Below are 14,257 nucleotides of genomic sequence, written 5' to 3'. Positions count from 1 at the left end.
TGGATAAAGCTATGTGTATTGTACGTGTATATATACAGGGAGTGCAGAATTATTAGGCAAGTTGTATTTTTGAGGATTAATTTTAATATGGAACAAACACAGTGCTATCAGTCAATCCAAAATGTTAATAAACCTGAAACCTGAATGTTTCACAACGGAAATGTGAGTGTGAACATCATCAGGGGAATACATATGTGCGCACAATTATTAGGCAACTATTAGTGTGCAGATTTATTATGCAACTAAAGGAAAAATGAAAATTTTCCCATCTCACTTGTTTATTTTCATCTGTTATAGCGAGAATAATAAACAAACACCTCAAAATTTACAAATAAACATCTTTGACATTTCAAAAAAAAATCAATCAATCAATGACCAATATAGCCACCCTTCTTTCCAATAACAGTCATAAGCCTTTCCATTCATGGAGTCTGTCAGTTTCTTGATCTGTGGACAATCAGCTTTTTGTGGAGCAGTGACTACAGCCTCCCAGACACTCTTCAGAGAGGTGGATTGTTTTTCTCCCCCGTAAATCTAGCGTTTAAGAAGTGCCCACAAGTTCTCGATAGGGTTTAGGTCAGATGAGGAAGGGGGGGCCATGTCATTATTCCTTCATCTTTAAGGCCTTTACTGGCTGGGCACGCAGTGAGAACTTCGATGCAAGTGATGGAGCATTGGCCTGCATAAAATCATGGTCTTTTCCTGTATCACTGTTTGAAGAAAGTGTCTTGAAAAACTGGCAGTAGGTTTGGGAGTTGATTTTGAGTTCATCTTCAATGCAAAAAGGTCCAACTAGCTCATCTTTAAAAATACCAGCTCATACCAGTACCCCACCTCCACGTTGGAGTGGAGCTCTGTGCCCATTACTGATCCACAGGTCCATCCATCTGGTCCATCAAGAGTCACTCTCATCGGTCCATAAAACCTTTGAAAAAAATCTGTCTTCAGATATTTCTTGGCCCAGTTTTGACGTTTCAACTTATGTTTCTTGTTCAGTGGTGGTTGGGTTTCAGCCCTCCTTACCTTGGCCATGTCTTTGAGCACTGAACACCTTGTACTTCTGGGCACTCCAGGTAGGTTGCAGCTCTGGAATATGAAAGTACTGGAGGATAATGGGTTCCTGGTAGCTTCACGTTTGATTCTTCTCAAATCTTTGGCAGCTAATTTGCGTCTTTTGTTCTCAACACGTTTCTTGCGACCCTGTTGACTATTTGCAACAAAATGTTTGATGGTTCTGTGATCACACACCAATATCTTAGCAATTCCAAAAGTGCTGCATCCCTCTGAAAGACTTTTTACAATTTTTGACTTTTCAGAGTCAGTTAAATCTCTTTTTGGCCCATTTTGCCTGAGGAAAACTAGCTGCCTAATAATTCTGCACACCTTGATATAGGGTGTTGATCTCCTTAGGCCACACCCTCCCTCATTACACAAATACACATCACCTGAAGTGCTTAAATCCAATAAGCATTCAAGTTAATACAGTTTGGAGTTGGAATATATGCATAAAAATGATGACATGGTCAAAATACTCACTTGCCTAATAATTGTGCACACAGTGTATTGTGGAGCCAACCCGGACACAGACAGGCGGACATGTTGTTACTCAACCACCACACGTTTATTTTCAATATTTACAAATAAGTTCACTGGTCACACAGACCCAAATAATGGTCACTAAGACCCAATAGTGCACAAAACACCCCAATATACTCAGTCCTGGCCACAAATGCCTCTCTTCGGGCCGCCTCCACACCTCCTCTGTGCTTCGTCCTGCCTCCTCCAGACTCCAGCGCTGAATGAATGGAGACGGCCCCTTTTATGCAGTCCCCGGATGAGCCCCAGGTGTTCCCGGCGTTCCTCCCTTGGCCACACCCCAGCGTGACGGAAGTGCCGGCTGTCCTCCCGGCAGCTCTCCGGGTGCCGTCCTAAATCTTCCCCCCAGCACTTCCTGGTGTGGCGGAAGTGCTGGGGTAACAGGTCCCAAGGCATTGGGGCCTCCTGGCGGTGACTCACGGGCCCCTACAGGGTGGAGCTTCCATGCCCTGTACCCATGGCCCCCAAAGCAACCAGGAAGGCAGCCCCCACGTGGTCCCAGATGGGCGCACACCCACTTCCGGTCTTCCAAAGCATCCCAGCCGGGTCATCGCCCCTGGAATCCACGACACTGCCCCACAGCCAGCAAAGACCACTCAGGAGGAGCGGCCCGTCCCGCAAGGGCAGCACACCCCCGAAGCGGGTCCTACTCCTGGGTCACCAAGGTCCGGCCCTGTTCTCAAAACAGGAATAGGGGCGGAGACGCCACCTGGACACCACCAATTGGTGTCCCCCTGTGCCTCGCACAGGTTGCGCTCTACCCTCTTACCGGCACCCCGGCGCCCACTCATTCGGCACCCCCTCCGAGGATTCCGCGCCCCTTTGGTAGGAGCCACTCGCACCCCCTCGCCAGCGGGGAGAACTTCCTGCAGGTGGCCCATCTCCTGAGGGCAGGTTCCCGACGAAGTGGGCCCTACTGCCAGTCCGGGGTCCGGTCCTACAAGAGATAGGAAACAAGGGGCAGAACCGCTGCCTAGACCACCCTCTCCCAGCGTCACCACATGCCACGCACTGGCAGCGTTCTCCCCTCCATCTGACACCCTGGCACTTGCCTGTTTCGTCACCCTCTCCGTGGGTTCCGTGTCCCTCCTGGAGAATCCAACGACGGGACCGCCTCCAGTCCGTTGATCCCCGCTGACTTGAAGGTTTCCGGCCAGCTGTCTGACGGGTGTACCCAGCACCATGTCCCTTACTGTCGGAGGAATCGGCACATAGCCTCTCATTCCCCCTTGCACTCTGTGACACCATGACGGTTTGAGACTCCTTATTAATAAGAAAGAGCCTCTTTCCCGTCTGCGTCCCTATAGTGCGACGCGAGACCGCAGCCGACTCAGGGCGGAGGGCGCTAGGACCCGGGCACTCAGCAGCCCGTGTCCAGGCAGCGTCCTCATCCTCACGAACTCCCCCCTCGCACAGCTCGTTGCGCCACAGCTATTGTCAGAGGGCTGCTTACTTGAAGCTGATCTTTGGCATCACAGCCATGTTCAGCAGACCCTCCTGCATGCTGTACGGAGTCGGCTGTACTCGCCGTTTCCGCCGTACCCCTCCGGCTGGAGATTCCAGCGTCGCGCCGTCCCGTTGTCGAACGAAACGCCTTTAGCGCTGCGAGCGCCTTCCTCTCCAGTACCAGCACTTCAGCCCGGATGGCACGTAGCATCTACAACAAAGACTGCTCTGCGGGCCGAAGGCATGCCTCCAGCTTCGTCAGAGCAGCCGGCAAAGACAGGCATTCAGCCGGCGCGGAACCTACCTGTTCGTCAGTCTCCGACGCCGACAACTTCCTGTGGGCCTCCTATTCTGGCCCAATCGGGACTCCCCTCTGCCCATGATGGACATACCTTGGGCCCGCCTCTCTACGGTCATTGGCGGGCACGCAAGACACACCGTCCAATCACTACCCACTTGTAAACACGCCGACGTGACATTACCTCAGGTCCATAAGTTTCCACAAGCTGACGATGGATCTCGGCCGCGGATTCGCGACGCAAAGTGAGGAACTTGATGACCGAACGAATCTCGCATCGGCGGTAGGTGGAGCAAACGGCCTCAGCAGAGGTTGACGAACTCGCTTGCTGTGATGACATTTCACAACTGACTGACGCGGTCCCGGGCTTATTTTGACCGTTAGGACCCCCCTACACACAGGTATGCCAACCTTCGAAAAAAAAAAAAAAAAAAAATGTTGTCAGGGATGCCAGGGGCCATGACCCGGCCGGGACGACAGAGGAAGGACCGGATGTGGGTCTGCACCCACCCTGGATCACGTGGGGGTTGCCTTCCGGGTTGCTCTGGGGGCCACGGGTACAGGGCATGGAAGCCCTACCCTGTAGGGGCCCGTAGTCACCGCCAGGAGGCGCCCCAATGCCTTGGGACCTGTTACCCCAGCACTTCCGCCACACCAGGAAGTGCTGGGGGGAAGATTTATGACGGCACCCGGAGAGCAGCCGGGAGGACAGCCAGCACTTCTGCCACGCTGGGGTGTGGCCAAGGGAGGAATGCCGGGAACACCTGGTGCTCATCCGGGACTTGTATAAAAGGGGCCGTCTCCCTTCATTCGAGGCTAGAGTCGGGTGGAAGGAGGACGAGGCAACAGGAGCTGTGGAGGCGGCCCGAAGACAAGGCATTGTGGCCAGAACTGTGACTGTTTTGGGGTTTGTGCACGTGACTGAGGTCTGAGTGACCATTGGCTGGGGTCTTAGTGAGGGCAGGGAAGCCGCCTACCAAATTTCGTGAAGATGGGGCCATGAATAAGAAAGTTCAACATGGCGGACGTTGTTGACCGTTATGCGTAGAATTTCGAAATGAAACCTGCCCAACTTTTGTAAGTAAGCTGTAAGGAATGAGCCTGCCAAATTTCAGCCTTCTACCTACATGGGAAGTTGGAGAATTAGTGACGTTTTGAAAATTCAATATGGCGGCCGACAGTGGCGTCATACCACCGAAATAAGTACGTACATCGGTTTTGGTTAGCGCAGGGAAGCCACCTACCAAATATCGTGAAGATGGGGTCAGCCTTTTACCTGCAAGGGAAATTGGAAAATTAGTGACGTTGGAAAGTTCAACATGGCGGACGTTGTCGACCGTTACGTGTAGAATTTCCAAATGAAACCTGCTTAACTTTTGTAGGTAAGCTGTAAGGAATAAGCCTGCCAAATTTCAGCCTTCTACCTACACGGGAAGTTGGAGAATTAGTGATGAGTCAGTCAGTCAGTCAGTGAGGGCTTTGCGTTTTATTAGTATAGATTACATTGGAATATTTTTCAATTAAAAAAGAAAAAAAAAAAAAAAGAAAGGGAAAGGTAGCCGAAAAGGAAAAAGAATGTATAGTTATGCCAAATGTCTCATTACAAATGGTCCATGTTGCAAGCTGCAAACAGAATCTTCTTTGCCTTGTCAGAACACGATAGAACTCATGATCATGTTTCAAAAGGATGTCAGGATCAGTCGGCTTAGCTCTTTTTCTGCTTCATTCAGAGAGCTAAAAAAATAAAACTGACTTTCAGTATTCACTTTTAATTTGTCAGGTTACAAGAGGCTGTATCGGATATCATCACTGTGTAGACGCAATTTAATACTGTAGTATGTGGCATGTTTAGCAGCTGTTGCAGGGGAGAAATCTGGGAAAACACAAATATGGTTATTTTCAAATATACAGTAATCTCCTCTTTCTGCCCGAGAAGGGACATATAAATTGTTTGGCCTATAGTTTTTTCAAAACGGATAAGGTTTCTTGATTTTGAGGCATTCCATCAATGTACAGTATACTGTAGGCTGTCGAGATCTCAGTGTCCGATTTGAAGTCCTCTGCAGTTTTAAGAGAATAGTTCAGCTATGAATTTCACTTTGTTAGGACTTTCCAAATGTTTCAGGGAGATCTTCAATTCTGATGTTGTTCCTTCTATATCTACCGTCCACCACAACCAGTTTGTCAGCAAGCACTTTGCAGTCTGATTTTACAACCTTAGCCTTTTCATCAGCGATGGATGTTAACTGTTCAACTATTTCAATGCGAGTCATAAACATTTGCTTAACATCTTCCAGATGAACAGTGGTTACTCTAATTTTATTCTCTAACTTACTCGTATTTCCCAGTATTTTTTCGTCAATTTTTCCTAGCATTTCTGTGAAGGAAACTTACTACTTAAAACATTTCACCAGGTTTTTAGATCTTGATGCTGTTTCTCACTCTTCTTGTTTAGGCCCATTATTTCCTTCTTTATATCATTTATGTCAAAGGTGTGAGGCAGTCATTTTTGTCAGGTTGAAAAGTGTGTTCCTGTCTTCTATGCACTTCTTTGGCAGATTATGGAGTCTGACTGAGGTTCATGCGGCTGACTGAGGTGGAGCATTAGCTGCGGTTGACTACAGGGATGAAATGAATCTTTCTTGCCTGCCTTGCTTGCAGTTTCACTCTTTCGCTTTTGGCTGTAAGTGATGCTGCAGCTTCAGGTCCTGGCAGATCAGTTCCTTCTCCCTTCTGTTTCAGGTCAGTCTCTGTGACCTTGAGGCCGGTCTTGACTTTGATTAAAGTTTATTCTTATCCTTTTTCTTTCTGAACCCTTTGTTTGCTGCTCATGTTTATTTATACTTGTGTATAATGTAAATACAGGACACCTCAGTATGACAGTATAGTATAGTATATATATTATATAAAAACAGAATTCAGCTCTAGCTGTCCATCTCACGCAAAAGATGAGACCAACTTTTGCTCTCTCTGTTCACTCATTATTCAACTTGCTTTATCTTGAAGAGGGTAACATGCAAAAACATATCCCAGGCATGTCTGACCAAATCAAATGAGCCAGACCTAAGATCGTACACCCACAGACAATCTTCCAGACGAATATTGCGAATATAAATGTTGGGTTTGGTGACCAAAAACAAAAAACCCAGAAACAAAAACTAAATACAGTGAGTGGTTATGCTGAACTATTGCTGTAGTTATTAATTGGTAGATACTTGGTCAGTTTTGCTCATATAAACATGACTGGATTAATTTAATGAACTGAAGTCTATATGAAAAGTAATACACTTGTACATGAAGCCACACTTCATATCTTCTGAGATTCACTCATCGCCACGTTACTAGGTACACCTGTTCAATTGCTTGTTAACACAAATATCTCATCAGCCAATTACATGGCAGCAACTCAATGCATTTAGACATTGTCAACACAACCTGCAGAAGTTCAAACAGTGCATCAGAATCGGGAAGAAAGGTGTTTTTAGTGACTTAAGTGGCATGGTTGTTAGTGCCAGACAGGCTGGTCTGAGTATTTTAGAAATTGCTGATTTACTGGGATTTTCATGCACAACCTTCTCTAGGATTTACAGAGAAAGGTCCAGAAAAGGAAAAATATACAGTGAATGGCAGTTCTTTTGGCAAAAATGCCTTGTTGTTGCAAGGTTCAGAAGAGAATGGCCATACTAGTTCAAGCTGATGGAAAGACAACAATAACTCAAATAACTACTTGTTATAACTGAGGTATGCAGAAGAGCGTCTCTGAATGCACACTGGACCTAAAACATAAAAGCATGGGTCCATCCTGCCTTGTATCGATGGGCCAGGGTGGTGGTGGTGTAATGGTGTGGGGATATTTTATTGGCACACTTTGGGCCCCTTAGTACCAACTGAGCATAGTTTAAATGCCACAGCCTACCTGAGTATTGTTGCTGACCATGTCCATCCTTTTATGACCACAGTGTACCCATCTTCTGATGACTATTTCCAGTAGGATAACATGCCATGTCACAAAGCTCAAATAATTTCAAACTGGTTTCTTGAACATGACAATGAGTTCACTGTACTCAAATGGCCTGAACAGTCACCAAAACTCAATCCAATACAGCACCTTTGGGGTGTTGTAGAACAGGAGATTTGCATCAACATACAGCCGGCTAATCTGCAGCAACAGCGTGACGCGGTCATATCAATATGGACCAAATCCCTGAGGAAAGTTTTCAGCACCTTGTTAAATCTGTGTGACGAAGAATTATGGCCGTTCTGAAGGCAAAAGGGAGTCCAACTCTGTACTAGCAAGGTGTACCTAATGAAGTGGCCAGTGAGTGTATGTTGTCAATTTAAAAAGTATTCAGCTCTTCAGAAGGAAAAAACTATTGAAATAATTGAAATATAGTAATAGGTAATTCTGGATGACTCCATTTCAAATCATTTTAAGCAACTTGATACAAAAGGTAATGTATCATTAATAAAATTATTTATTGATGAACTGTATAATGTACAGTTACATCTCTTAACGTCACATTTTTGAATAACACAGTAAAGCACTATAAATGAAGTACAAGGAATAGCAATGTATTTTTTTGTCAAGTATTAACACTCCCTAGGGGCAAAACTGCTAAATGCCAAGACCTACCTCCAACAATTAGTTCTATCTTTCCTTCATCGTACCATGATTTGTCCTCTGCAAAGCAAGAATATATTCCACTGTCCAGTATTTGGACATTTTCCAATCTCAGCGATAGATTTCCATGTTGTAGCTCTTTGCTGAATAGTTCAGTGCGACCTCTGTACTCTCGTGCCTGCCTTTCAGGCCAGTCCCTATGAAACTGATATAAGTGAACTGGTCTGTTAAAGCGCTCTTTGTACCACCGCACTTCCATGTTGACAGCACTCGCTGCTTCATAAATCTGGCATGGAAGCAACACATCCTCTCCAAGAAAAGAATGGATGGGCTGACTTGAACCAAAAATCTTCCTTTTACCTGAAAAGGGAAAAACAAAAGCAACATGAATGTATCCATTCTAAGTCAACTCAATAGTAGTAGTAGTGTATTAAAAGAGACAGATACTGAAAAATGGCCAATAGATAATACTATCTATGTTTATCTGTGGTCCAATTATAGAATCTCCCAAAAAATCTCTTTTTTAATGTGTACATTTTTAAATTATACTTAATTTTGTATAGACGCTTACACAGTGGATGCATTGGCATTACACAAATAATTTTTGACTCTTTTATTTGGACACAGAACATGACCAAACACACCCCACTTGAACAAATGAGCAAATCCAAAAAGCAATTAGTTTACCCATACCAGACAGACTGCCATCTAAAAGTTATTATATATATATATATATATATATATATATATATATATATATATATATATATATATATATATATATATATATATATATATATATATATATATATATATATATATATATATATATATATATATATATATATATAACACTTTACAGATCTTCATTGTAAAGGGTTTAAACAATGTTTTCCATGCATGTTCAATTAACCATAATCAATTAATTAACATGCACTTGTGGAATGGTCGTTAAGACCTTAACAGCTTACAGAAAGTAGGCATTTAAGGTCACAGTTCTAAAAATGCAGGACACTAAAGAGACTTGTGTACCGACTGTGAAAAACACCCAAAGAAAGATGCCCAGGGTCCCTGCTCATCTGCAGGGAGGCATGAGGACTGCTGATGTGGCTAGGGCAATAAATTGCCATGTCCGCACTGTGAGACGCCTAAGACAGCGCTACAGGGAGACAGGAAGGACAGCTGATCATCCTCGCAGAGGAAGACCACGTGTAACACGTGGTACATCCGAATATCACACCTGCGTGACAGGTACAGGATGGCCACAACAACTGCCCGAGTCACACCAGGAACACACAATCCCTCCATCAGTGCTCATACTGTCCGCAATAGGCTGAGAGAGGCTGGACTGAGGGCTTGTAGGCCTGTTGTAAGGCAGGTCCTTACCAGACATCACCAGCAACAACACCGCCTATGGGCACAAACCCACCTTCGCTGGACCAGACAGGAGTGGCAAAAAGTGCTCTTCACTGATGAGTCACGGTTTTGTCTCACCAGGGGTGATGGACAGATTCGTGTTTATCGTTGAAGGAATGAGCGTTACACCGAGGCCTGTACCCTGGAGCGGATCGATTTGGATCGATGGCTAGGGCCATTCCCCCCAGAAATGTCCAGAAACTTGCAGGTGCCTTGGTGGAAGAGTGGGGTAACATCTCACAGCAAGAACTGACAAATCTGGTCCAGTCCATGAGGAGGAGATGCACTGCAGTACTTCAAGCAGCTGGTGGCCACACCAGATACTGACTGGTACTTTTGATTTTGAGCCTCCCTTCATTCAGGGACACATTGTGAAACATTTTTAGTTTATGTCTTATGGGGTTTACTCTTTTAGTGTTCATACAAATATTTACACATTAAGTTTACTGAAAGTAAAAACAGTTGAAAGTCAGAGGATGTTTCTTTTTTTGCTGAGTGTATATATATATATATATATATATATATATATATATATATATATATATATATATATATATATATATATATATATATATATATATATATATATATATATATAGTAATCCCTCACTATATCGCTTTGACTTTCGGTTTCACTCTATCTAATTTTATATGAAAGCATAACTAAATATATAACGCTGGATTTTCCACTGCTTCGCTGGTTCTGGACAATGTGTCTTTTTACTTCCTGTACATGCTTCCTCAGTTGATTTCATACAAGGGACGCTATTGGCGGATGACTGAGAAGCTAACCAATCAGAGCACGCAGTTAAGTTCCTGCTTGCTGAATGCAGTGTTAACCAGGAAGTCTCGACTCGCTCATTCAGCATCAACGCGTGTTTCGCTGTGTAAAGAGTTGTGCTCTTTTGAGTTTATCTTTGTGCATAGTCAAGCCCTTCATTATGGCTCCCAAACGATCTGCTACTGCTTCAGGGGCTGTGCCTGCCGCAAACGGAAGATGTTAACGCATTGCGAAAAGGTAAACGTTTTGGATATGTTGAAGGCTACGATTCTTTTTATTTAAAAAGTAGGAAAGGAATACAGTGATCCCTTGCTGTATCGCGCTTTGACTTTCAGGGTTTTGCTCTATCATGATTTTATATGTAAGCATATGTAAATGTATATTATGGATTTTTCGCTGATTCATGATTTCGCGGACAATGGGTCTTTTAATTTATGGTACATGCTTCCTCAGTTTGTTTGCCCAGTTGATTTCATACAAGGGACGCTATTGGCGGATGGCTTAGAAGCTACCCAATCAGAGCACGTATTACATATTAACTAAAACTCCTCAATGCTATAAGATATGCCTCCTGCGCGGTACTCGATTGTTTGCTTGTCTCTGCCTCTATCTCACCCTCTCTGACATTCTCTGCGCCTGACGGAGGGGGTGTGAGCAGAGGTGCTGTTTGCACAGAAGCGGTTTGCCTAGTGGATACGGACGATCCTCTAAGAAATGCCGCTTTATCGAGGTGCGTCCAAAAGCACACATTGATTTTTTGATTGTTTGCTTTAATCTCGCGCTCTCTCTCTCTCTGACGTTCTCTGCGCTTGAAGGAGGAGATGTGAGCAGAGGGGCTTTTTGCACAGAGGCTGTTTGCTTAGAAGATACGGACGGCTCCTGTAAAAAATGCTGAAAGGCTACCTTCGCATTGATCCCTTCATTGCCGCTGCTTTATCGCGGTGCTTGCATACTTAAAAGCGCAACAGCCCTATTGATTTTTCATTGTTTACTTTACTCTCTCTCTGACATTCTCCGCTCTTTACGCCAAGACTTTGAAGAGGAAGATATGTTTGCATTCTTTTAATTGTGAGAAAGAACTGTCATCTCTGTCTTGTCATGGAGCACAGTTAAAACCTTTGACTAAATGGTGTTATTTCATGTCTAGAGGGCTCTAATAATGTTAAAAAACGTATTTAGAAGGTCGTAAACAGGTTTTCTATGCTCTAACTGCGAAAATATTAGATTTATAAATAAAAAATCCTACTTCGTGGAAATTCATTTATCTGTCTGGAGCGGATTAACCGCGATAAACAAGGGTTTACTGTATAACTGTCCGGAGAATATTTATAAACAGTGTGGGAGAGTTTCTAAGGGCTTAAAATATATAAAAATAATCATACAAACATATGGTTTCTACTTCGCGGATTTTCACCTATCGCGGGGGGCTCTGGAACGCAACCCCCGCGATCGAGGAGGGATTACTATATATATATTATAATATAGATATGACAACAACACTCATATCAATGACAAAACAATTACATTAACAATCATCTTACGTTATTTTTAAAATGTTTGCTTTTCTTTTTCAGAACTTCTTTAACACATTACTTCTCCGCTGCGAAGTGCGGGTATTCTGCCAGTATACTATCTATATATATCTCTACATATATTAGGGGTGGGACTCGATTAAAAAAATTAATCCAATTAATTAGAGGCTGTGTAAGAATTAATCTTGATTAATCGTATGTAATCGCACACGTAAATTTGCCCCAAATCGCAAATGTTTTTTTTTAATTTAAAACGGTTTTAGTGGGCTTACAGAATCAAATAATAGACATGGACATGAATATTGTAAACTGAAGCTGTTTTAATTTCTGAAAAAAAGCTTTTAAACTGCATTTGAATTCAAAACAGAAACAAAAATATCATCCCTGGTTAAAATTGGGCAGACTTAAAAATAAAGTGGTAGTTTAAGTACTTTAAGTACATTTTCAGAATAGTATTGTCTTTAAATAATAATAACCAAAATTTCAACATAAAGTGCAGTTTTTCTTCTTAAAAAAATAAGTCAGAAACATAAAAGGTAATTTGACCAGCTTACTCTTTAAACTCTGAGTAACATTAGCCAAAATTATTTTGTACATTAGGCTAAAACAGTGTGATCATTGAACATTTTGTAATTAGATGTATTTAGAATTACTAACGGTCACGGAAGTCCAATGATCCCCAGTAAGAGCCACAAAGTCCGCTTTCTGTAATGCATCTAATTTTGCTTGCTTTTCAGTGTGTACAAAACCATGCTTTTATCAAGGCTTCGCTGGTAGTCGAAATGATCAGTCGTAGGAACGCGCTTTATTCCGACTCTAACATTTTTGTAGCTGTGATGTGTGCATCAGTGTAATGGATGTACCAGGAAATCATGCATTGACAAAAGTTCCCGCTTGTTTGGAATTGAAAGTGTGATTAAATGCGTTATTTTTAACGCGCTATGGAGTACATGCATCAAGCTTCTCAGCTGTGCTTGTGCTAAGAAAGGGAAAATTTTAAAAATAACGTAACATGATTCTGCGTAACCTAATATTTTTCATACGCCCCAAACCAAGGAGATGCTAAGGTAAAATGAATCGGTAGCGCTACAGACATAGTCAGTACATCCCTCTCGGCGAAGACTCTACAATTAGCCACAGCGTGGCTTGTCTATGCTAAAGTATGTATTGTAGATCGGGTATATATATACATTTATATATATACCCGTATCGCAGTGGAGAAGTAGAAGTTATGAAAAGAAAAGGGAACATTTTAAAAATAACGTAACATGATTGTCAATATACAGTAATTGTTTTGTGAGTGTTATTGAATGTTGCTGTCATCAAGGATTTGATTATCATTATTTCTTTCAATCAGGCTCGTATTTGTAGGATGTGTTCAAGTTACATTCCGTGTTTGTCAATCGCTGTAAAGATAAGAGGTTTCATTCATCGATTAGTTCCTTACTGCATCAATAAACAGCTCGTCTTCCTTTTATCTGTGATGTGACAAACTGCATGCACGGGTTTTTTTACACTGTCTTCCTTTAGCAGGACATTCACTTTTTCCACCGTGTGCTTTGTTTCCGCAGTAGCTGCACTTATGAATATGATTGTATGTATAAGACGCCATATTTTTTGCTGCCTTCTCAATTGTGTAATTCGGTTTTGTTCAGCACTCTTTGGAACTGTTGCTTTTGTCTGTGCACTCGCCAGTTCACGTGAGCCGCTTGGTGTTCTTGCATCGAAGGTTCCCAGCTGTACTGGTGCCATCTCGTAATGTCAGCTAAGACCCGCACTTAAAAGTTTCTCTCGCAGTTTCAATGAGTTTGTGCCAAACACCACCCTGACCATCTCATCTTCCTCTGCATAAGCACAGTCCTTCACCCGTGAACATTTACCGGCAGTGTTTGTATTGGATTGCCGCTGATGGACGGCCTTATATGGGCAGGCACTAAATTACAAACGCTAGTGGCAGCCTGTCTATGAACTTAATTTAATATAAACTTACGGTTCACGCCGTGCTTTGTTTCCGCAGTAGCTGTACTTATGAATATGCTTGTATGCATCATTTGCTTCATAATGTTTTTCTGCCTTCTCAATTGTGAAATGGCGCTTTGTGCTCATCGCTGTTTGGAGTTCTTCCTTGTTCTCTATGTACTTACGTAGGAGGCGGATGATGTCACACTAAACTCCCCACGCCATCTCCAACTCAAGACTCCATTACATTATATGGGGAAAAATAGCTTCCAGTTATGACCCTTATGCGTAGAATTTCTTTTTAAATGAAACCTGCCCAACTTTTTATATATATATATATAAAAATATATACTAATAAAAGGCAGAACCCTCACTGACTCATCACTAATTCTCCAACTTCCCGTGGGTGGAAGGCTGAAATTTGGCAGGTTCATTCCTTACAGCTTCCTTACAAAAGTTGGGCAGGTTTTATATCGAAATTCTACGCGTAATGGTCATAACTGGAAGCAGTTTTCTCCATTTACTGTAATGGAGATGAGCTTCAACGCCGTGGGGCGAGTTTCGTGTGACATCATCACGCCTCCCACGTAATCACGCAGTACATAGAA

At 43.0% G+C, this 14,257-nt stretch overlaps 1 protein-coding gene across 4 annotated transcripts in view; it reads right to left on the bottom strand.

Annotated features, from left to right (window-relative positions):
* Positions 1-14,257, bottom strand: part of LOC120534433 (butyrophilin subfamily 2 member A2-like) — a 74,431-nt gene that overhangs the window by 33,467 nt on the left and 26,707 nt on the right. For all 4 annotated transcript variants that reach the window (XM_039762024.1, XM_039762015.1, XM_039762008.1 and 1 more), the window contains exon 3: positions 7,974-8,321. In XM_039762024.1, coding sequence (XP_039617958.1) covers positions 7,974-8,321 — 348 coding nt within the window. The remainder of the gene's footprint in view (positions 1-7,973; positions 8,322-14,257) is intronic.

The sequence above is a fragment of the Polypterus senegalus genome, chromosome 1 (genome assembly GCF_016835505.1).
Source record: "Polypterus senegalus isolate Bchr_013 chromosome 1, ASM1683550v1, whole genome shotgun sequence".
NCBI classification, from domain to species: Eukaryota; Metazoa; Chordata; class Cladistia; order Polypteriformes; family Polypteridae; genus Polypterus; species Polypterus senegalus.
This window is presented reverse-complemented; position numbering and strand designations above follow the sequence as displayed.